Source organism: Cygnus atratus, chromosome 11, assembly GCF_013377495.2.
Source record: "Cygnus atratus isolate AKBS03 ecotype Queensland, Australia chromosome 11, CAtr_DNAZoo_HiC_assembly, whole genome shotgun sequence".
Lineage (NCBI taxonomy): Eukaryota > Metazoa > Chordata > Aves > Anseriformes > Anatidae > Cygnus > Cygnus atratus.
Window position 1 is genome coordinate 19,410,749 of NC_066372.1, and position 24,246 is coordinate 19,434,994.

Consider the following 24,246-nt stretch of genomic DNA (forward strand, 5'->3'; position numbering starts at 1 on the left):
TTACAATTAATAATCCTTAGAAATGCCTTGCAAAAACTGATTCTGTAATTGAAAACTGCTGCAACACGGAATTCAAAGTTTTCATGTAATAGTTTGTAAAGCCGTCATAAACTATTGACTTCTAAAGTATAATCAAATTGAGCATGTACTCAGATGTAGCTTCTTACCTAGTAAAGCCTTTGTGTTTGGGCAGACAGGGCAAGGCGCTGCTCCGTCTGGACACTGACCTGCCAGGCATTGCTCCTGCTAAGCTGCTGATTAATCATCTCTGCTGTAATTGGCATTACTTACGTACTGAAGTGTCTCTTCTCTGCTAATAGGAGATGACTGATTTTAATATATTGCTTTTGGGCCCTGAAATGAGCTTTCTGAGTTTCTGGGAGCTGTGCGTAATCGTGCAAAATTGGCTTTGCTTGCCAAGAGCTTTTGCTCTCATTTACACATTTGAAAGCCCCAGCCTTAATTCTGAAGCTGTTTGGTGGGTGTTGGTGGCTCCTGCGTGATGGGAGTTGAGGCTCTGACTTTTAAGCAGAACAGACGTGGAGTTGTTCTGATTTAAAGACATTTTTATTAAACTAGAATTACTTCTTCTATCAGTTCAAACCTGATGAGTTTCCAGACTTTAATAGCTTATTGAGTGTGGCTTGTCAGGTAAGAGGATTACATGCTGGGCTTTAGTTAACAAGATTTTTAGAAATATGAAGCGCAAATATTGAAAAAGCTTCAACATGTAGCGGTCTGCTGTATTGCCTCGGAGTCATCAGCTCTGAAGGTGTTTCAGCTGCAAATCCGTGCTCATGGTTTATTGATCAGGCTCAGTAGAGCAGCCGGGTGCTGAGGTGGCTGCAGCGTGCCCGCTCTCATCACTGCTGGCTGCAGCAGGGTCGCTGCTGGCCGGTGTCCTGTGCCCACCCGACTGCATCCCACGTCTGTCACTGAGCGCTGAGACATCGCCTGAGCATTACTCAAAATGACCTCAAAGCTGCGGTCTGTATTACGCCGTTGTGCTTTCTGAGAAGTCCTGCAACAGAGAAACCAGCCTCTGGCATGGAAGGCTGATGCCTCTGGGGCTTTCCCTGCAGGAGTGGACAGCCCCTTGCAGCCAGCACTGGTGCGTGGAGAACTCGGACCTGAGCATGGGTTGGAAGTTCTGGTCTGCAAATGAGCACGTTTGAGAAATGCACGTTGAGAGAAATTCAATTTATTTTGTACAAGGTAGAATACCTTCGCACAGTGAACAAATATATTACAAATCTGTCTTGCCTTAAAAAAGTATTGCCATTTTGGTGCCTATTTTCTAAGCTAATGCTAATATACAAGAAGGTACTTGCTTTGTTGTTGTTTTTGTTGTTTTCTTTCTCCTATTAAGCTCTATGCACATTGTTGCATTTGGTTTGAAACTCCAGCTTTGAAAAAAAACACATCTGAGCCCATCTCTGCTCTCTCATCTCAGGCTTTACAGCAACACACACACAGACATTGGTCAGGCCGGCAGCTGAGACTGTTTGTGCTCGATGTCACGGTAGGTCTCTAACCAGAGGATTCCTTATCAAACTGCCTTTCCCTTGCTATTTTTGAGGTAAGTCTTTCCATACACGTATGCAAAATATATCCCTACTGGCTCTACAAAATAATTGTCTAGTTACATCTCAAATAAGGCTTTCCTGGAAAATAAAATTGCTATTGCTGATCAGTCATCGCCCCCATGCACACATGCAGCATTCATGTAAATACTGAAAATCCGCTGCTCTGCAAGCCTGGGGGGATCTCTGGGCTCAGCTGTCTCGCTGCCAAGCTTTGCACAGAGGGGTTCAGAGCCAACCCGATCACCCCACGGCATCCCGGCTCCTGCAGCAGAGCATCGCCAGGGCTCCCACACCCTGAGATGAGCACCCAGGGGCACTGTGTGGGCTCAGCACTACCTGGCCCGGGGTGCTCCTGGTGATCTGCGGCCCTGTCGACTCGGAGCTGAGTTGCAGCCACTGCCTCCAGGCTGGGAGGCTCCTCGGAGAGTCCCCTGGAGCAGCAGCTATGCAAGCGATCATGCTTTGAGCAAACTGCTTGGTGTTGGTTTCGTTCTCTTCTGCTTCCATCAGACTGGTGAATGTGCAACAGAATTTTTTTTTATATTTCAGAGGCAATCATCTTGCTACTTCCACATTTGCCTAATAAAATTACATACTTAGAATCAATACTACTTCATGCTCAAAATCTACAAGGAACTGCTTAACGGCAAGTATTCTACTTTCTAGGTCAATAAGGATCACACACACAAAAAATAAAAAAAAATCATTGTGGCTTAGTCCAAAGCTTTACCATAAGTCAACCCCTTGATAATTATTTCACAAACAGCTGCTGAAAAAGAAAACCCAGTTTCAGCTCAATTTAATGACATTTCAGGTAGAATCATCAACAAATAAAGTTGCACTACATGGTAATGCACATCAAATTAAAGGGTGTCATAAATGGCATGCTGTCAGGTGAATCACAATGGGGTGGTTTGTAAGATGGCCTAGAGAAGCCAACGTGTCCTAGCATTAGGAAAGGAAACCAAACCAGGGTTAGCCTGTGCAAACCTGCAGTGTCCCAGGGAAGTAAATGAAGGTGCAGCAGCTTAGGCTGCCTGACAAAGCTAGTGCATTTATCTAATAAAACTGAAGCTGTATAAGGCGAATTAAAGCATCGCTGTACCAGTCAAAGTATGTATAACTGTTAAATGTGTGGTAAGCTGGGTATGAGACTTTGTTTAAACTGAAGACATCGACTGGACGTTTGCCAAGATGTTAAATTTTAAAACCTGCACAGAATGTGTCTGTGTTAATATTCCTCTACTCAAATACCCTGGTTCTGAATGTAAAGATGAACATTTCAGCGCTAATGTCCAAGCATGAGCTGCGCAGGATGCGTATGGTGATGGCAGTAAATGAGGTTTCCAGACAGTGAAATGACAAGCTTCCCTGCTTCCGTTCAGAACAATGTCCATTTCCATGACAAAGATGTAAAACATATCCCAGCGTATTCCTAGTCACCTTGTTCCTAACAGTACAAGGTTTTTTTTGATACAGCTGGTAGAAATGTACGTCTCTAAGTCCTTCTACTTAGCATGTTTTTGTGTTGTATTTTACAGCAAAGCCAGGGTTAGAATGCACAGCATGGAGAGCCTTTGCCTGGAGCATGTGAGCACTTTCCTGGCGTGACGTACTCCAGTGACACCTGGAGAAGGTTCTCGTTAGTTCCTGTGACCCATATAAAAAAATGTCTTTTTAAATAACGTCATGCAGCAGCAGCTGGCCCAAGCTGATGTTTTGTTACGTTAGGTCCTTGCGTAAGTCTGCAGTCACGTCAGCATCCTGCAGCACAGAAAAGGATTGTCTTCTCTTTTGCTTCCTCAAAGTTTGTGTTACAGCACAGTGAAGTCCATCCCTTTAAGACTGCTTGTCCCAAGATGGCCCGTGCGTCGGGCTGTGCCTCACGGGGAGGAGGTCGTAGTGACTAGGAATGTGACTGTTCCTAGGCAGGTCGTATGGATTTTGGAGGTAACTGGCACTCCGGCCACGGGCGTCTTGGACCACGCTGACGGTGGGCTCTGGGAAAGCAAGGAAAAATGGGTTATAGCACCCAGCAGCACTCCTGGGGCTGTAATTACTTTACATTTTGACACAAGCACAGAACATCAGCTTCCCAAACCCCTCTGTTCCCCTCGCAGCTTTACGGGCATTGCATGGCCCAGTACGTGGGACAGAGCAGGGAGAAAAAGACCAGACAGCTCCAAGGCAGGGAGTCCCCGAAGTCCCACAAACGATGTCTTCCAAAGCCCAACACTTCTTGCAAAATCTTGCAACTGGACTTCGCAGCTGTTTCACAGCACAGGTCCCTGCTGGGACAGAGCTCCCAAAATCAACCCACTTATGCACTGGCTTTATCCCCCAAGCCAGCGCCTCCCTGTTCCATCCCAAGTCCACACCACTTGTCTCAAGAAAGGAAAAAAATCGTCTGCAGTAAAACCACCAACAGAATGAACAGCTCAGTGCTGAGCACCTTGCTGTTGCTGCCACGCAGTGCCTCCCACCTACCAACTTCGTAGATGTTTTTGTTGGCTGTGGACGAAGTGGGCATTTCTGAATATGGGGATTCCCTGTGACCAGGCGATTTCATTTCCACGTAGCTGCTCTCGGAGTGTTTGCATGTTAAAATGGGGGGGTCTTTAATGGTGGCGTATGGGTTTTCACTGCTGTTCAGAGAACAAGTGCTGGAGCTGCACACAGATTCCTTCATGTAATCTGCAAAACAAGACGGGGTGGGACTGTTAGCTTTCTTCGGAGGGTTACAGCTCAACCTCTGCAGGAGGGGCAGGGTGGGGAGAAGGGGCAGGGGTGAGGAAGATCCTTGAAGCATCCAGCACAGACACCCGACGCTTGTGCTCTGGGGTGTCCAAACCATTGCATCCACAAGTCTCTTAGCAGGAAAGCAATAAAAACCTGCTCGAAACCAAAGGTTTTGCCGTGAAAGGTTCTAGTTGCCATTTACTGCAGTACTTAACTTTCGGTGGCCATCATTTCCCTCCCTCCCCCAATTCCTGAGGAGCTGCGCTGCAATCCCGCCCCGCTGCTGCGCCGACCTGCAGCCCGACGCAGGTTGCAGCATCTGCTGGGCCTGGCTGGGCCAGCCTGAGGGGGCACAGGGGGCTTTGGGCAGCACCAAATGGCCTATGTTTGAGAGCAAAAACGTTTCCAGCAGGCATAGAACTGCATCAGTGCAGCGTGTGTGCTCTGTCCCCTGAGAGCTCCCGTTCCTGGGGCTTGCCAGCACGAGGAGAAGCCGATTTCTTCGTGTTCCCTTCTGCCATTAGGAATGGGAGGAGGCTGCTCCTGCCAGCGGCGAACGCTTGGGTTTCCGCAGCGGGGACAAGCCTCTGGCTGAGCCTTGCTTTTGCTTTTCTTTTCCCCAGTGCTGTGGGCATCTACTGCTCCTCTCCCCTAGGCTGGGGAAACAGGAGAAGGAGACGGAGGAGGCGCTACGTGGGAGAACAAGTGGGCAGAGAGTGGCAGCCACCGGTGTCCCCCGGCGGTGACCCTGGCTGGAGAATGCCAGCCTGCTGCCGGGTACGGGGCCAGGCTTGCTTTAAACAATAATAATAAAAACAATAGAGAATAAATAGGTCTTAACATTGACATTCAAGAACGTGCCATTGCTGCTGTGTGCATCCTGCTGGGCAGTGCCATTAATTTAGAATTAGAGCGATGCAATGAAAGATGAGGCATTTTCTTGTGCTGGGTTACAGTACAAAGGCAGATCCTGGTATATATGAAATACTCCTGGTGAAATAGCGGGACTTGCAAAATAGCTGCAATCCCAGCTGCCCCTGCTATCTAGTATGGGAGACAAAAAGAGAAATTCAGGTTAAGAAATAGACAGACAACAAGATATCGCTTCTCCTATAAAAAAACCTCATCTCTGTGCCTCTCCTCCCCGTCGTGGATCCATCAGTGTTTAAAAGTGAGGGGATAACAGACAAAGACTAACAAATCCTACAATAAAATGGAAACCCTTAGGCTCAAAGTGCCTGCGCTATATGTACTGGTCCCCAGTCTTCAGCCCCTGCTGGGAAACCTGTGCATGGAAGGACCGAGCATCGCACGCAGGCGAGGAGCCGCGAGCTCCCCGAGCTGGCACTGGCATGGGACTCGGGACTCGCTGCTGCAGGGACGGGGCCGGTGAGGAGGACTCAGCCCCGTGGCCTTCGGGGTGCCGGTGGCCAAAGCCTTGGCTCCACCTGCCCGCTGCTGGTGCCACGGAGTGTGTGCGCACCGTGCCTGTGAGGGGACCCTGCACAGCCTTTCGTACGTCGGCTCAGGATTTGGGAAGGGGCACAGGGAGGCTGTTGCAGACTTGCTGTCACGCTGCTGAGCAGATATGTGAGGGGGACGAAGGGCTGGAGGTGACAGAAGCGTACAGACAGCGCACGGCCTGAAGGGCAGTGCCAGCTCCCTGGGGAAGCTGCCGGCACCTGGGGAGCCGCCCCGCAGCCCTCTGTAGGATAATTAAAAAGTCTGGCACCAGATGTCAAATTTCATGTCATGAATTAAAAATTTAAGCTGGCTCAAATGTACTTAGTAACCCTCAGCCCATCCACCTTGGGCTGTGGGGGTCTCTGCCGGCCGCTGTGCCCGGGCCCTGCGGAGCTGCCGGACTCAGCCCAGGAACTACCACCAGCAGGACCACCACCAGCAGGACCATCACCAGTGGGACCACCACCAACAGGACCATCACCAGCAGGATCACCACCAACAGGACCACCACCAGCGGGACCACCACCAGCGGGACCACCACCACCAGCACCCAACCTGCTGCAGGCACCTGCTCTGGGGGAGGCGAGGAACCTGCTCTAATTCTGAAGTCCCTGTCTCCTGGGTTGCCTGGATACCGATCACCAGACCTTTGAAGGAGATTTTGGGTTTTGTTGCCAGGGGCTCAGATGTACGCGTCCCTCCCATAGACCGGTTTGCTCTCTTTTGCCCTGAATATCCTCTGGCATAATAATGACAAGCCTCAGTCCCTACTTTCATGTCTGAAGTGCTAAGGAAATACGGTGCACACAGGTAAAACACGCTCTCCCACTTTTAAATCACATTTATGGCTGACGTTCAGCGCAGCCTGCCTTTCTGGCTGCTCTCATTAGGCTGGCCAACCCTCGCTGCTGCTAGGACAGCAGCACGGTGACAGCTTCCTTCTGCTTTTTGGGGGGGGGGGGGGGGGGTGTGAGCATGACACAGCTGTGGGACACATTCCTGTGCAACAAGCAAGTGACTCACAGCAAGCAACGCCCCGAGCCGCTGCGTGCATTACTGCTTCTAGCTGCTGGGATTTTACTGGGAATCACGCAAAGGGCACTTATTTTATTTCCTTAAAATGCTACTGCCTGAGGTCACATTATTCCACCAGTGCATCAGCATTCATTGTAAAAAAGAAAAAGAAAAAAAAAAAGGACTCATCTGCAAAGAAAAGCTTGGAAATGGTATTAGTGGTAGCATGCACAGGGAAAACTGCTCTTACAGCTTTGTGACAGCTCAGCCGCTGTCATGATGTGGCCCAGGGCTTCGGGCGGGCACGGGGGCATCCAGGCCTATGCTGCCCCAGTGGGTTGCTGCTGCTTTGCCGGTGCTGGGAGCTGGCTCAGGCACCCGGCGTGTTTGAAACTGGGTGTTTTTTTTGAATGACCTGGCATAGCAGATGCTTTCTGTCCATCTCTTGGGTGAGTCAGGGCCAATGCAGGGCTGGCAGGGCAAGGAGAGCTGCGCCCAGCAGCGGGAGCAGCATGGTCTTGCTCGTCCGCACGTTCCCTTCTCCTATTTTCTTTATTACATTGACGCAGCAGGCTAAAAGCTGTGTTAGTTATGACATTTCCAAGGTTTTCATTCCCATTGAGACTATTCCCCAAACAGCTTCCTAAGGTAGCCAACAACACGAAGACCCCACTGAGCTGCCGAAACCCTGAGGAAGGCAGGGGTGCGCCCGTGTCCCTGGCTCCTTGCCCTCACTGCTGCCTGTGGCTGCCCCATCAGCCCCATCAACTTTCCTGCCATGGCTTCTCAGCCCGGCGTTTGAATCATTAAGGAGCCAAGCATGTAAAGCAAGCGGCTCAGATCCTAGTCAATGAACACACCATATAACAGCAGAAAACACATTTCACAGTTCCCTTCCACTGTGCTGTTTTCTCCCTGTCCCACCGGTACCCAGCCCCTCTGTGTGGCTGTCTCCTCGGGAGGAGGTCTGGCTGCATGTGTTCAAAGCAGTTTTTTAACTTTGCAAATACAGTAATTTAGTTTAAACTAACCTTGAAATTAATAGTTCCTTGTAAAAAGAACAACTAACTTCCGTATAATAAGGTTTGTTTGTTTGTTTTTTCTGAATCATTGAAGAGCTGAAACCAGTGGATTGAGTCAAATACACATGCATAACTCTCGTAATATTTTAAATTTAGCTTTATGGAGAGGGACTTGGTCATGGATTATTCATTTCTTTTAGTGATGCTGTGTTGTAAGGGCACGCTCTGCCTAACAGTATATCACCTTATTTAGCAGACTACAAAGTGGTTTGTGTGCTCTAGGCCTGGCTATCAACAGATCATCACTTTTAATGTGGTCCTGCTTCATATTCACTGGCATCCTTTTTGGGGCAGATAAAGGTCTTGCTCCGTAACACCTTGGCCACGGCAGACCAGTGGCTGTCTCATACCCAGCTGAACATGAGGTACCGCTTTCACCGTTACTCAGCTGACACCAGCCCAAGCATGGTGCCCAGAGAGGCTGGGCAGCATCTGCCACTCAGCTGACAGAAGGACACCCCCAGCCGGTGTATGCAGACACAGCACCCTCGAATTAAGCTCAAAGCACTCACCCTGAGACCTGACTGTCCTGAATGAGGCTGACTCCCTGCTCCACCTCCTGGGCCACAAGCTGTGTGCCAAACCCCAGCCTGGTCGGGGCTGAGACCCAACGCTACGGCACTGTGGCCAGAGCCGAGCTCTCCAGTGCTTGCGCTGTGCCAAGTGCTCCTGTAGTCCGTGCACAGCTGGAGTGTTTTGAATGTAAACCTGGAGGACAACTGAAGGCTAAAATCCCTGGCCTTGTTCACATGGCTCATCCGTGCTCCCTTTTTAGACCAGCCCCAGTCAGAGCCCATTAATTGCTTCGTGCCGGCGTGGCTGGTCAATGTACCGAGCGAGGTCGTTTCCCAAGCTCTGCTATAAATCTCTTCTGTGGAGGCCACGCAGCAGGGTCAGCTTGTTTTTCTAGATGTCTGGGAGCCTTACGGAGCTGCAACCTGGCAGGGAAACGCACCGGCAGCAACTGCCACCAGAAAGCCCTTGTAGGATGGCTGCTAGGTCCTACAAGAGCTGGCCACACAGCTCCACCTGCGCTGTCCCTGCAGCGAAGCCCTCCTTTTTTTAAGCTGCTTTGCCAAGGCAGGAGCCTACAGCCATGTAAAGCCATAATTCATAATGCCTCCATAATTCATGGAGCCCAGGCATCCGGCTGGGAGTCGGGTGCTGCCAGCTGAGCGTCCTTTGTAATTGCTCTGTCCCTCTCTGCCTCTGCATGGCCACTCTTCGGGGTGCTCAGGTCTCCTAGCTCACCTCTTCTACGACACCCTCCTCACACTCTTTGCAGGGTGACTGCAGGCACTGGATACCATACCTTTGAAGCTTTTTTCCATTATGTATGTGTTCTGACGTCTATCCATCCCACAAGCACCTGCATAAAAATGATATATAATGGAAAAGAAATAAATATTTATGTAAATTGGATTGCTTTGACTACTGAGCAGCATATAGTCTTTCCTCTAAATTGTACATCAAGGCCCTCATTTAGGGAGGCTCTTAAGCACATCCTCAGCTGTAAGCATGCACTCAGCTTCAGTGGGGATTCTGTGCCTGCCTAAAATTATGCATACACTTAAGAGCTTCCCTGGGAGGGAGGGCTTTCCTGGAGCAGCGTAGTGCTCATTACCAAGGACAGCTATCCATCAGAAGAACAGGGAAAAAAGTCTGCTGGTATGTTCATTACTGAAACACTAGGGTAGGTGGAGAAAAGAAGCCTAAACAAAGCCTTCCAAACCTGAGTCTGCAAGTCATGTTACGTTACTCTGTGACTAATTTTAGGCTTTGTTTCATTTGTGGGTAGCATGTTATTTAATTCGCAGCCCGAGACTGTAAGCCGCGTACCATCCTTCTAAATTACTTTGTATGGCTTTGGTTATAAATTTGCATAGTTCAATATCGGATGTGACAACAGTCCCTGAGTGACTACAGCAGACTGAAAACGCAGTAAGTCAGAGAGCAGAAAGCAGACTTCTGCAATGCCATACGAGCTTGGTACTGCTTACAGAGGCAGGGGCAGAAGGGGCCAGGTACCTTTTCTGTTTCCACTACTGACATTTATCCTAGATATCAATCAGTTCAAAGGAAAATCTAATGGAAGCCTTTAAATCTTTTTAACTATAGAGTCTGATATTCCTTATTGACTAGCAAAATCAACACAAATTTGGTTACCGAGACAGAAATGTCTTTGTGGCTTATGACATTCCCAGTAAAGTAGTGAAGTTATGCTGGTGAAAGAGCCCTGCAAACAGTATGTCCCAGAGGTCTCCCAGCTATTTGTCCTTGCTTTTCCTCTGGTATCTGCACAAAGAGCTGTCACCACCATTGGTGATGCTGCACCAAACCTTTTTTCATGACAGCTTTGTTTTTTGCTAAATGAGGAAAGTCACTAAATGAGACAACCAAAAGCACATCGGACAAAACCTCTGCTCTGATTCTCAGTCTCCACCCCAGAGCACAGGAGAGGTGCTGGTGGTACACAGCTGGCTCCCTTTGATGGGGGTTCTTTCCCTGTGGGCCAAGAGTGACCAACCCAAAAAGACGTCTGAGCACCTTCTGCTTTGTTTGCCACCACTCAGCGTGAGCCCCTTCCCAGCCTCATCCCCTGATGAAGATGCAGAGGGTGGGACTGGCTGGGCAGGCCTGGCACAGCAGGGAGGCTCTCACACAGAAGAGTGTTGCCAGTGTGCTTTTTTCCTCTCCTGGATTTTGCAAGGGCAGCATCTTGAGTGCAGAGGGTGAAGCTAATTCGTCCCTTGGCTCCCATCCACAGGGCTGGTGCTCCCTTTCCCAGCTGCAGAGCTTCTGACGGCCGTCCCTGGTGGTCACACGTCCTCCTGGCTGGGCTGAGCAAATCCCCAGAGCAGGAACACCCAGCAGTGCTCGGGGACACGCAGGGTGCCTCCGGCAAGGATGCAGAAGACAGGGATGAATAATTTTGCTCAGGACCATGACCTAGTCCTCCCCAGTAACTTCAAAATATCAACCACAGAGACAAAGCAAGCAGCAAAAAGCATAGGAGTGAGCCTGTAGGACAGCACCATCGTAACCACTGGGCATTAGTGAGAAGGTACCGGTGGTTAGAGTAAGGACCATGCAGACTGTGACTTATCTAAGCAGAGGTTGCCGTGGGAATGGTTAGCTGTCAATCTGTGTATACAGGCAAGTCGTGTACAAGAATCATCTGATCTGAGCATCCTTGTCAGATCTTTACAGAAATGTTCCCATTGTGACTGTCAAGGCTGACTGAAGGCTGGAGCCCTGGGGCTGCCGGGAGGATGTGGCAATATCAACCAGCACCGTCGGTGTCTCAGAGGGGAAGGACTCCACTTTCCGAGCATATTTCATCAGCTCAGCTCCATGCGAGTTCCTACCAGTCCTCCTGGAAATGTCAGGCACTGGATGGGCTTCTGCAGCAGCAGGGATCGTTGTGCCTGCTCCGAGCAAGCCCAGATTGCTGAGACCCACCAGGCCAGCAGGCTGCTGTTGAGTGAGCCTGATTTTTGTTTAGAGTTGGGAACAGGCAGTACTTGCCCAGAAGAAGCTGTAAAACTGCACTTTGGCACACTTCTGCTCAGTTCTCACTTCAGTGTATCTGTAGAAAAATAAACACATACCTGCTGGGAAAGGCACGGGTAGGGCTGGTGCTGCCTTGGGAGGGCTGCCCGACCCCACAAACCCTTCCCAGCCTATTGCCTTTACTTCTGCCTTTAGGTATATTTTATGCCTGCTCTACTTTTGTGTTTTTATAACTTGCTTTATGTATTCATTGCAATTCTCAAGAGGTGAAATGAATGATGGATACACTATTTTGTAAACTGCAGAAGTAGTTAATGTGGAAAAGGAGCATGTGGCCTAATCAGGCCAGGAATCTGGCACGTCAGGGAAGTTTAGGATTAAGTTTGAAGCTAAATTTTGTTCTAGGGTGAAATCAGAGTCTCAGCTGGAAATATTTTTCTACACCTCTTGACTGAGAAAACACAAAGTCAGCTCTGAATCAAACTTTGTGGCTTTGGTCCCCTGGAATAAACACAGCTTAAGCCACTCAAGATGTGCTGCAAATCACAAGTTCGGTCTCTGCATTGCTGTTAAGAGAAATCATATCACAGATAAAAACATTCTTGTCTGCAGCCCACCACTCGAGCTAATGAGCATAACAACCTTTTCTAAACTCAGTAGGTGTTTTAAGACTTCTGACTTGCTTGGAATTGGAGCTGAAGCTGGAGTCTGCAATCGCTTAATGTAGGCTGGACTATGGCAAGAGAGATTAGTCATGGGGCAAATAATTCCAGTTCTGCAACAAAAGACTGAATAGAAAATGCAGAGACAAGCCACTCCTTGATGCTGGCAGGGCTAGGCTGCATTCAACAGCAGGGACACGCAGCAGAGGTGTCGATGCTGCCTCTCCTTGGCACCACAGCCTCTAAACTCCGATCTGTCAAACCGACGTCCACGAGAATTGCTCGTGCACAGGGTGTTAGGGTCTGAAATATCCTCGTCACTAGGCTCTGAGTCCATTTAGCAGATGTGATTATCTCTTCGAAAAAGCCTGACAAACTGATATTTGAAGCTCGTGAGCAAATGTGCCAGCAGTGAAAACACAGGCTTTGTTCTGCTCCTTGCGCCTCCAGATGGAGAGAATACAAACCTGGTGACTGAGCTCTGCAGAACCGAGGCAGAATGCCTGCTGGCTGGAAAGGTCCACTGGATATATATGGACAGTGCATACACCTAGGTATATATGTATATATATACTATATATGTATAGACAACACCTAGGTATATATGTATATATATACCATATATGTATAGACATGCATACACATATGTAAGACCTGTTTCTCTACACCATTTCTGCGTGTTGCACTCAAAGAAAGCCCCACTGATATTAGAGGGAATATGCACGTTGGCTGAGGCAGGAGCTGCATTAGGTCCTCAGCTGTGATTAAACAGCTTTTCTTAGCATCACACACAGCCGCCTCTGGCCCCCTGACCTGCACTCTCCCCAGGAAGGCAGTGCTGCACCAGGCTGATTCACTCGCCCCCTTTCTTGCCATGTTTGCTCCATCTCCTTGATCTGTGCTGCTGTGGCACTGGTCGTGACATGCATCTGAAATAAGGACCACGGTGGACTTTGAAACGGGCTGCTCCTTGGTCCAAACACACATCCATTATGTATGGACAGCCCTTACTCTGCTTCCTCAGAGGACATCTCCTGTTCTTTCCCTTTCCAATTACACTGCCTGGGGAATGCCCCCTGACTCAGCGAAGGCCAATGAAGCAAACTGAGCAGTCAGAAGGTGTTTTCCAGAGCTGTAAAACTGCAGCCTGCAAGAGGGAGGAGAGCAAAGAGGGGTTAATTAAAGCACTCGTGTGCCCTTTATCTGTGTGATTGCCTTTATGAGATACACAGACAAATGGAAAGTACGTGGCATCTCCAGAAAGCATTTCTTTGGTCCTCTATTACACGCAGATAGAGAGACGCTTTGCTTGGAGAAAGCTCCAATTGATTACAGGTTTTAAAAGACGAGTGTCTGAGTTAATTTCACATGGATATACTTACAATTTTCCTTCCCCCACCTGTAATTTGTATTTATGACAGCTGTGATTTCGAACAAGCCTACAGACATTTTTGTGAGCCTGATGCTCACACAGAGCCTGCCCTTTGGGGCCACTGCCTCAGCCAGTGGAGTTGCTGGCTGAGGAACCAGGGGGGTGACCAGGAGAGTTCAGGGGTTTCCTGTTAGTTCCGAATTCCTCTCCAAGTTACCTTTAACTCCTCTTCCCCGCCTCTAGCGCACTTACACATCTGCTCTTTGTAACATCTCATGGGGTCATAACAGGAGTTGTCCACTGCTCTTTTAACTACTTAAACCAAGTTCAGCTGTGTGCAATACTTGGCTGCTATTCCAACACCTGGTCTGAGGCATCTGTGCCCTAAAAGCTGAGGCTGATGGTGGGATGAGAAGGTGACACACCTCTTTAACCCTTCCATACTTCTATACATACTGTGGCTTAAAGGTCAAGAGCTCTCATTTGACCTTATTAGGCTTCACTTACATTTTATGTTTACAATTCAAAATTAAAGTTTTTCACTTTCTTCTGAAAGTTGCACATATAAATGGGATCTGCCACTTTCATTGCACAAAAGCAACACCACAAAATGAAAATACATTTTACGGTTTAACGCAAAAATGGTTTTGCTCTAAACTAGAACTCAACATTATGACAGGTAGCATAAGTGAACAAATTTTAATGTTGGAAAGGGAGAAAAAAAGTCTTATTTTTGTCAATTGGTGCAAAACAGGCATATTTGGGAAGAAAAAAAATGGAAAAACGTACATCAAAACAACATATTTGGGCTGAAAAATGCCATGGAAAAAATGTGACTGGTTTTGCTGGAGATCACTTAACTAAAGTATTTATCACGTCTGCGTCATTCTTACCACAGGAGCATCACTTCTGCTAGTAAAATAAAATAGAGGAATGTAGGACATATGCGGCACTCAAGGAGTAAAGGATGCAACAAGATAAAAATAAATAAAGCTAGTGAGTAAAGCTGTAAAATGGTAAAAGGAAAATTAACTTGATTTGTGGAGCATTTGGAAATCCTGATTTCCCCCCAACTCTCCATGTTACATACAGATAAGCACAAGAGCAGTTCTGCAGATTATTATAAAGAAGAAAACATTAAATAGTTGATAATGATGGAAAAGGCCTTGCATTGAAGCTTGACACTTTTGTGATTTTCCTGATGCAGAGGAGATTCGCTCTTTGGAGCAAGGTATGGGGTGTTACCAAAGAGCACAGGCAAGACATGATGCCTGGTGGTGAGACAGCTCACCTTAAAAATCCCATAATTCCACATAATTCCATTTAGTATTTCACTTTTCCTCACACTGTATACTTCCAGTAGGATATTAGTAATCTCAGTAAAGGAAAGGGCAAATGTTTTCTGCCATGGTCAAAGTAAATTCCAAGTGCTCGGACAGGAAAACAAATAGCATCCAAAGCAGTAAATTTGGATAGGTTTTGAGATAAGAGCTGCTAAAATCCCTCTTAAAACTGAAGCCAGGGAGAATAAACTCAGAAAGGGTGATTAGGATTCATTCTTGGCTTGTTTGCATTGGCTGGTGGTTCAAAATTGCATGAAAAATGGCCACTGTATGATGGACTGGGAGACAACAGTGTCTATCACACATTCCAGCTCCTGCCAGAGGCTCCAGAGTTTTATCAAGATGCCAGTATTTACTGCTAAACTTTATTAAGCATGAAAAAAAATATCCCAAATTGAAATTAAAAAAAAAAAAAAAACATAGAGTAGGTAGATAGTGATCCAAGTGGCCAACCTGGGACGGGAGACTAGAGCGAATACTGACTCTGCTTCCCCAATCCGTGGTTTGTGGTAAAGGAAACAATTTTAAAATCTTGATCTTTCACTACTGGCAATTCTGACAGTGAAATAAAGACAACACCAATATTTTTCATTATTGTTAATGCCTTTATGAAAGGCTGATTGGGATTTGAAATCGCTCTAAAGCCTACCAAAATGATTAAATTGTTTAAAAATTACTGACCTAGTTCATTCAGATAGCTGTAGGGTCTCCAGTCTGCAGTTTCTCTGTCAAGGATTTTGTTACTGAGCTGTTCAAAAAGTATGATAATGGGTTAATGCTGAAAGAAACAGACAGTTCCCACCCAAGACTTCAGCCCACTGATGTCATGAATCAAAATGGGAGATGTATATTACCTTGGCCTCACCATTTCAGATCTTTATCTGCGTGAAGTTTGACAGTTGTTCACTAGCATTAGGGAAAATCACAAAGGAAAGTCACTTCACCAAGCAACGAACACAAGCATGCTGGAAAATACAGGATTTCCTTCCAGGAATAACGGGTGATCACGACTCAGATGCCCGTGTACAGGGAGTGACATGCTGGCAGTACCAAAATAACCGATGGCGATGGATGCATCAAAGCCACCTACACAGCATGCAGACAGGCGCGGTTTGGAACGAAGGGGGGGTTGCTAATACATCTGCATGGTTAAAAGGGAAACAATGGCTCGAAGATTTCTCTCAATTCAAGGAAAATAACTTAGGCAATAACGAGGCGTAATGCCCCATGCAGATCTGCCGTGGGGCTGCCACCCAGGTGCAGTGCTGGAAGAGCACCGCTTGCCTGGGACGGGCACAGCCGCGGCGGTGCCAGCCGGAGGAGGCTGCTGCTGCCTGAAGGATGTGTCAAAAAGGTCTGGATTTGTCTGCAGGAGTCTCACTTGAGCTAGGTAATGCTGAAACGCAACGCCAAGGGGCAAGCAACGTGTCTGCCTGAGGGACGGGGATTTTGCACAGCCGTGAAGGTGGGGAAAGCTCCTATCCGACCAGTTTGGGGATGCATGTTTTGCTTATCCACCTTGAAACTTTTCCCTTGAAAGCCAGCCTTGCTGAAAGCACAGTGAAGGAAGTGTCAGTTCAAGGGCAAACCCCAACCCTGCTTCAGAAGAATTAAAGTCGTGAAGCCCTTGTTGCTCTCTACAACGTTTCATTTTTCCTGATCTCTCATTAATTTTTGCTTAGCTTTCGCACTGGGCTTTAAGACCTGGAACAAAAAAATATTTCTGCTGTGCTGAAGTCTGTTGGGAGATGAAATCCCAGCCCCCGAAGCTATTCTCACCTGCCTTCCCTGGGCGCTGTGCAGAGACATAGTGGACCAAACGCTGCGCTGCTGAGCTTTCCTTATAGGAAACACAGCCAGATGGGGAGGGACAAATTGCTGTCCCACGCAGTGGCTGGGGACACTGTTCTGTGCCACGTAACAGGGACACAGCCGCAGCCATGCAGTCCTCTGCCCTGTGGGTTAGGTAGTGACCAAGCTGAGGAGGGCTCGGGAGGCCTCCTGGGGGCACAAATTCCTCCATAACACTGCAGGCATGGCAGGTGTCCATCCTGCAGCTGGGCACAGGGCACCAGCCTGACCCTCTCCGCCAGGCAGACGTTTGTGGGCGAGCTTTCCCAAAGCTGGGTTGCTGAGGATGAGCCTGCAAAGCTCTGAGGCCTCTCCTTTATCTCCAGGCAAAGCAGCTGCAAGTGCTCCTCTCTAGAAGGAGCAACCACATTTAGGACACCTCCGCTACACATTACAACCTGCATATTGACATTTAGAGGCTTTTATCCTATCTCAGAAACTGGGTTTCATTTGGGGGAAGATTTGTAACAACCAGAGGCAAAAGCTTGCCCTCATTGACTGAATCCTGCTGATTGAATTCCATCGATTCAGGATGCAGAAGGCGGTCTGATGTGTTTTTAACCCAAATGGGATAGGCACTGGCTTACCCAGGCACAGAGAAAGCACAGTGCAGGCACTGCACAGGCACAGGCAGAAGGGGAGTGCAAGCACATGTGTTGGGTCTTGCTACAAGCAAGTGCACAGTATTTTCAGAGCTGTTCAGCCGAATCTTTCGCAAGGATAAGTTCCACCATTTGGAAAGCACGTAGCTGTGCTCCAAACGGGCTGCCCTGCAGCCTGGGAGGAAGATTCAGGACACCCAGAAGTGTGAATACACCAACTGCAAACCTCCCCCTGAACACAGACGTGTGTGCATGTGTGCCCACATACATTTATATACACACACAAAGGAAGATTTACGCCAGCACACGGGGTTTGAAAGGAGCCCCCCCTGCCCCCGAGAGCCAGGCTCTGCTGCCCAGTTGCTGTGCCCTGTTCTGTTCATTCACATTTTCAGTGCAAACCCGAGCAGCCCCGCTACCAGCACCGGCAGCTTCCACCAGCGGAGCCTGTGGCTTTCTCTTTACTTTAAACCTTGCAGCAGTGCCACAAATGCTGGTTTTCAACCCAGCTGCGCCATTTAGATCACACTGCTTAAAGTCTCCGAGTTTCTATTAAAAGCCTTGTTTCTGCGGGATTTATAAATCAGCTCACAAACCCGAAATTTGGCGTGAAGAGCTATGGGCTAGAATTGATTTTTTTTTTTTTTTAAATGAAATGATTTGGGGACATTTCTAAGTTTTTCAGAATGCAGTAATTATGAAGAAATGTGATTATAGCTGTCTCTTTGTGCTACTATCATTTCTTAACACACTATAATTTGTTAACATTTTTCCTTACGATAGAAGATACTTCAATTTGCAAAGCAAAATTGCTTTTCCAGAGGAAAAAATACTTCATAGTAAATTTGCCCACTAAAAATCCCAGCTTGTAATTTTAGCAACTTGGATAAATCTACCTCATACCTGGCAACTTTTCTTTTAAGATCAATGAGATACTTGCACGAGCAAAGCAAAGTTGTTATCTGTCCCTCTGAGATAGCTGGCTAGATCACAGCAGCACGCTAGCACCAGCACGCTATTTGTCAATGCTCAGATTTTCCAGGGACTCCAAGGTAATTAAGCAAATAAGTGCTGGCACAAATTCCATCATACCTTTCTCCTCAAGGATATCAGTTGATAAGTGCTTCTCCTGACTATTGTCTTCGGGTGCCCACAGTCCTAGCCTCTGTTCCTCAGTTTCAGAGGGCCCTCCTGAACAGGGTGTACTGATTCTATATTTGCAGTCTTCTTTTTCTTGGGCAAGTTTTAGTCAAAGCTACTTTATGATGCTTTTGGTGGTTGAATTCGGTTTTATTAGTTGGGTGATATCCAGTCAGACCATTTCCAGTGACCTCTGTTTTGCAATTTCTAATTTTATGTGAAGTCTTTGGTAGAATTTAGAACTTCCTTTAATAGATGCAAATCTGCTGGCTTTAAAAATTCAGGACAGGACATCTAATAGCAATTGATTTTTATGATGTCTGTGGAAACCAACAACACCTGGGCTCTAGCTGCGATGCTGTTCTCCTTTGGGAGAGAGTGAGGGTGGAACTAAGAGCTCTGCAGAAGAGCAAGGTGAGGATACTCCATGTGCTCCTGACACGCCCGTGCAGCACCCTCGTGTTTTACATGGAGGGTTTTTTTACACACTTTTGCAGCCTTTTGTAAAAGTGTGATAAATATTCCCACAGTCACGAACAATTCAAAACCTCAAATACAGAGCTGGCCTTGCAGCACCGAGTGGTTTTGTGAATTGTCCCACCAATCTCCTGAGAGAAATAGGTCCTCAGCATCTTAAAAAAATATTAAAAAATCTGGTTTCTAACTCAAGCCTTGAAAGCTCTGATGTGAAGACACAGGTATGAAGGTAAGTGCACATTTCTGTGTATCCATTCTGAAAAATTTTGGTGCAGTAATTCACATGACAAATTTACTTGGGTTCATGCACCTTACTCTTTGGTAATCTGCAGGATCACTAGAACTTGCGGCTGCATGAGTCACAACAGTAAAGGGAACACCTACTTGTAGGAGCTAATAGGCAGTTAAATTTTGGCTTCCCTTAAACTAACAGTAAAATTCCTACTGACTTTGATGGGGCCAGCATTTCACTCGAGCTGACTTAGCAAGTTCACACATATTTACTTGTAGCACGGTGCTGATAATTAACAACCTGCACTGAGCTGCAGGAGCCTCTGCCTCCTCCTCAGGCCCAGAGCTGCAGAGCCACCTCCTGGACCCTGCACAGACAGAGCTCAGCCCCTCCGGCTCCTGCTGGCAGCCGGAGCAGGTTTTGGGGAAGAGCTCTGATCACCGAGCACCTGAGTCCAGCCGCCTTTTACTGCAAACACCCTGGCACACAATCACTTAGATAACTGATCAAGCTCCATTTTAACAGTAATCAGATTTCTTTGTCCCATTAGTCTTACTGGGAAGCTGTTCCAAAATCTCGCTGATCTGATGTTAGAAATCTAATTACCAGCCTCAATGCATTCATGGCCAGTTCATCCTCATTTGTTCTTGTGCCAGCTCTGTTATCTAACTTAAATAGCTCTTCTCCCAACTAGTGTTTACCCTGATGTATTTATAGATGGCAATCATACTCCCTCTCAGCATTCATTTTGCTAGATAAAAGAAGCCAAGCCTTTTTTTTTAGTCTCTTCTCATATGCTCCCCCTTATCCTCCCACTTGCTGTTGCCTGTGTGTGTTGCAGCCCCAGCACTCCCCTCGCACAACCAGCTGACCCCGTATACACCAGGAGGCCTTTCACTCCTCTGCTTGCTTCTGTCTCAATGTCCTCAGGTTTTACCTTCAGGGCATGAGCAGCTTCCTAAGCAGCAGCCAAATATCTGTCTGGCGGAGGGGAAATGGAGGTGAGATACCTTCCCCCCGGTCCTAGAAGAGAGTCAGCAAGACTTGGCACTGCTCCCTTCCTATGGAGACAGACCTGCCTCACGAACTGAAGTCCTGAACCTCCCAGATTTTTCAGTCAGCCCCCCCCGCCCACCTGCCTTCCTGAGGGAAGTGTCCCCTGGGCACACTGGTGGCAGCAGCAGGGGCAGTGCCACGGCCGTGCCGGTGCCCTGTTGCCAGCCTCTGCCTTGCTGGGCCAGGGCAGGACTGGGAGAGGAAAGCAGGGACAGCAGGAAGGAAAACAAAAATTATGTGAATAGGAGGGTGTGAAAGGAAAGCAGGAAAATGGATGTAAAAGGAAACAGAAGAGATAATAAAGCAGAGAGAATATGAGGGAAGAGGAGAGACACAGAAAGAGAGAAGAGGATGAGAGGGGCAGGGAGAGCGCACGAGAGAGAATGGCTTCTCAAACTGGAGTGGGGCTGCATCTCCCCACTGCCCTCTCTTTGTACCTTTGCCCAAGCTGCCTTTCTGAAAGAAGTGATAGAGGAATGGCTCCGGCCCATCGCCTCAAGGCATGATCTCCTTTAAGCACAGGAGGATAACACATCCAAGGCTCTGGCTCAGCAGTTCAGAGAATTCCTCTGCCATTTTTTTTCATTTTGCATCTGTGCTGGTTCCTTTGTGACCCCAGCTGGCACTAGAAAGAAATGAATCCTCCAAGTACAACTTGTGCACATTTCCCTGCAGAAAGTGGAAATGGCACCAGACAAACTGATTAGGAAATGAAACTCGTTAAGGCAGCCATTAGGGGCTTTATATGCTCTTTTGTCTTACTTGGCTAGAAAACTGCATAGACAGAAGCAGCGTATTTTTGGCCATCCTCAGCTATTTAGCACTGCAGAGCATTCTCATGAATAAGTAAGATGGTGGGAGATGTAAAAGAAAAGTCAGGCCATGCATTTTGATAAGTGACCTAAAAATACCAGATCCTTTTTTTTTTTTTTTTTTCAGTATCAGGATAACCTGCTCACCAACTACTGATAGCCAGTACTACAGCGAGGCAAATAGCTTTTGGGCTTGTCCAAATGTGCCACTTGGGTTTTATACCTTTTCAGCAGCTAAATATTTGAAGTAGCTATGTGATGAGATTGCACTGCAGGCTGGGAAATCAAGATAGGTGCTTGCTTTGACCTTTCCTGACTTTATTTAAATTACTGCAATAGATTACTGGTCCAGACCCACACTCATGGTGTTCATCCTAAATCTGACATTATGAGCATTTGCACTTTCAATCTGGGGAGTAAAAATGCATGATGCAAAGGGACCATCTACATCAGAAACCATATTTACACATCTGTCTAAACTTTTCTCTGAGAAATCTCCAGAGCCAGCACTCTTAATACAATTTAAAACAAAAAAATGTCTAACAGGAACACCTGTAGAAATAGTTTTGCACGCTCTGTTTCATAGGATAGTGTCTTTTTTACATTAATTTTGTTCTCACAGCTTTCCAGTTAGCAGAGCTACATTTGGATTAAGGTGACACAGCCTGCAAGTACCATCATTTTTAAAGCTGACAGCCTTAATGGAATCAATTGCATTTCCTTTTTCTTCTGCTCCCTACCCTTCATGCCACTTTGGCTTATTAAGGCTCTGAAGGAAAAACTGTCTTACACTTACCATAGCTAAGTCTATCGCTAAAGTGGTGAATTCAGCGCAGTCCGTGAACAGTCCTAGGAAATCAATAGCAACATGTGATAAGTAATGTCCTGGATGTTTGAGTATTCCAGTCTGAAGAGCTCTGCTGGAGAGCCTGAAGTAACTGCACAGCTCTCAGAATGTCCTGGATGAGAGCAGTGCTCAGAAGCATCCTTGATATCTTCTTGCATCTATTTTTGTCTGTGTCGGTAGGAAATCTGTGTGTCTACTGATTTGGGAAACCATGATATAGCAAAGTTAGACTACTGACTTAATGCTTTATTGATTTACTTTCATTATAGTAATGAATAATTGCAATTATCTAGTTATTTATCTTTTGAGAAGCAAACATACCTTCTAGTTGCTAAGACAGCAAGGCTTATTGACCGACGCTGGCACATGCTGAAACTCCCATTACAAGGCACAGAGATTATGAAGATACACGGAGGGGAAAGCAGACCTTTTTGTGTCTGTCACAGCTGCGATGTCAGGAAACTGCTACACAGGATTTTTAGATAGCACTGGCAGGCAACAGGATCCAAAAGGCATTGCTCTGGTTTATTTCCTTGAACTGATAAGAACATTGCTACAGTGGGATGGGATAATATCTACCTTACTGGAGCTGTTTCCATCCACATTACTGGTAAAGAAGCGTGAAGTCACACCACATGATAGTGTGTGGTAGCTTGGATTGGAAAAACAATGTACGCTGCCTCTACCTTGAGATATATCTGGGAAGAAAACAAGTAATCACAAAATACTTTGGAAGCCATAACGATTCTTAAGAAACTGAAAAGACGCTAGAGACAATCAAGTTTAGAAAACTGATAAGCATTTTGTTAGAGTACTGGGTGCTATAAGACATCTCTAGATGAGATCTATCCTGAATTATAATGGTATGAAGCTCTTGACTACTATTAACATTAAATAGAAGATTTTAAAAAAGCAAAATATTTATATAATACTGAGTTATCTTTTTGAAGATCTTAAGAAAATAATTCCTGACAATCCATCTGTGTTGAGGGTAAGGGAAGAAATGCAACACTCAGGATATAGACAGTCTACAACAAAGTTTCTTCTCCAGTTTAAACACATGTAGGAGCCACTAATGATAACCCTTTTAGTTAGGAAACATTTAATTAAAACTTTTTGTTGCAAGAAAGGTAGTTGATGTTATAAAACCAAGGTGCTATCATGCTACCAAGGAGTCCAAAACATTTTATAGAACTTTTTATGGAAAGGCTTAAAAAAAGCAAGTTGCAGCACTGAAAGGGAAACTTTGGCAGTTACAGCTTTACACTCAGAGACATTTTTATTTCCTCTCTTAAACTTACCAATACATTTACCAAATGAAACAATTTACCAAGAAAGACATCATATTTATACTGGCAGTTCTAATGAAAACATCAATCCCAATCTGGTTTCGGCTTAATAGCAAATTGATATCTATTTCAAAGCTGCATCAGAAGAAAGGATGACAAGTTCAAACAAATCAAAACCATTTAAACAGCCAAGCCCTGTAAGAAGTAAATAAATGAGTTAGTTTTAATAAACCACGGGCTTAAATTGCAAGAAGGGAGGTTAGTTACAGGAAACACCTTCAGATGCAATGTGCTGGGATGGCTGCTTGTCCCCAGTCCCAGAGATCCTTGATGAAGGTTAGAAGCTGATGGTGAGGAAGGAGCAGGGCCCTGCTGGCACTGCCTGCGGGAGGGGCACCAGCCGCCATCAGCCACCCTGCCTTGCCCTCTGCTTCTCTGCTCCTGCATTTGCATTCTTGTGAACATGCACTTTGCTTTGCTGACATCTTGTGGAGATCTAGATTTAGCTTAATTTACTGCAAAATATCCCGTTTCAAATAAGTGGTTTTATCTGCAGGGTGTCTATTACGTAAGTGCTGAGGCACAAAGCTGAGGGAGGGAAGTGCACGTGCACATGTATATCTGACCGAGCATTTTTTTTCTGCTGAAACATGCAGAGCAATTTCTGAGGTCACTGCAGAACCTTTCAGTTCTAGTTATTTTCCGAGGTTATTGCTTGCAAATTATCTCAGACCAATGTGTGATTCCAGCACTAAAGTATTTGAGTTTAACTTCTTTCCGCTCACCACTGCAGCCAGAGACCACATGGCCTGCCAGGACTCTGCCATTTCTCCTAACTATAACCTGCTGATATTTGCAATAGATTTAAAAAGAATCAGCTACCCCTGGGGGTCTGCAAATGAGAACTGGGACTGGAACCCAATTATGGCAGTCGGTGTATGCCCATCACAAACACAGCTGCTCACATACAGCCTTGGACCTGCTCGTGAGGGCCTGACTGCTCAGCAGAGGAGCAGGGCTCATCCACCTTTCTCACAGCCTGCGGTCCCAGCTAAACGCAGACGCTTCAACCCGTGGCCTTCTGCTTTGTAGGTGAGCGTTCACGCCTGAGTCACACTGGCTCTCAGCTCTGCCTTCCCCCTTCCCTTACCTGTGTGTCCCCTCT

The 24,246-nt window shown here is 46.8% G+C and overlaps 1 protein-coding gene across 2 annotated transcripts in view; it reads right to left on the reverse strand.

The window, feature by feature from the left end:
* Positions 1 to 3,425: 3,425 nt before the first annotated feature.
* MEGF11 (multiple EGF like domains 11) overlaps positions 3,426 to 24,246 on the reverse strand; it is a 190,783-nt gene continuing 169,962 nt past the window's right edge. The window contains exons 18-22 of one of the 2 annotated variants that reach the window (XM_035554618.1): positions 22,372 to 22,490; positions 15,457 to 15,523; positions 9,198 to 9,254; positions 4,074 to 4,280; positions 3,426 to 3,586 (exon numbers count right to left, since the gene is read on the reverse strand). In XM_035554618.1, the coding sequence (XP_035410511.1) occupies positions 3,426 to 3,586; positions 4,074 to 4,280; positions 9,198 to 9,254; positions 15,457 to 15,523; positions 22,372 to 22,490 (611 nt within the window). The remainder of the gene's footprint in view (positions 3,587 to 4,073; positions 4,281 to 9,197; positions 9,255 to 15,456; positions 15,524 to 22,371; positions 22,491 to 24,246) is intronic. The other variant, XM_035554619.1, reaches the window with a different exon arrangement.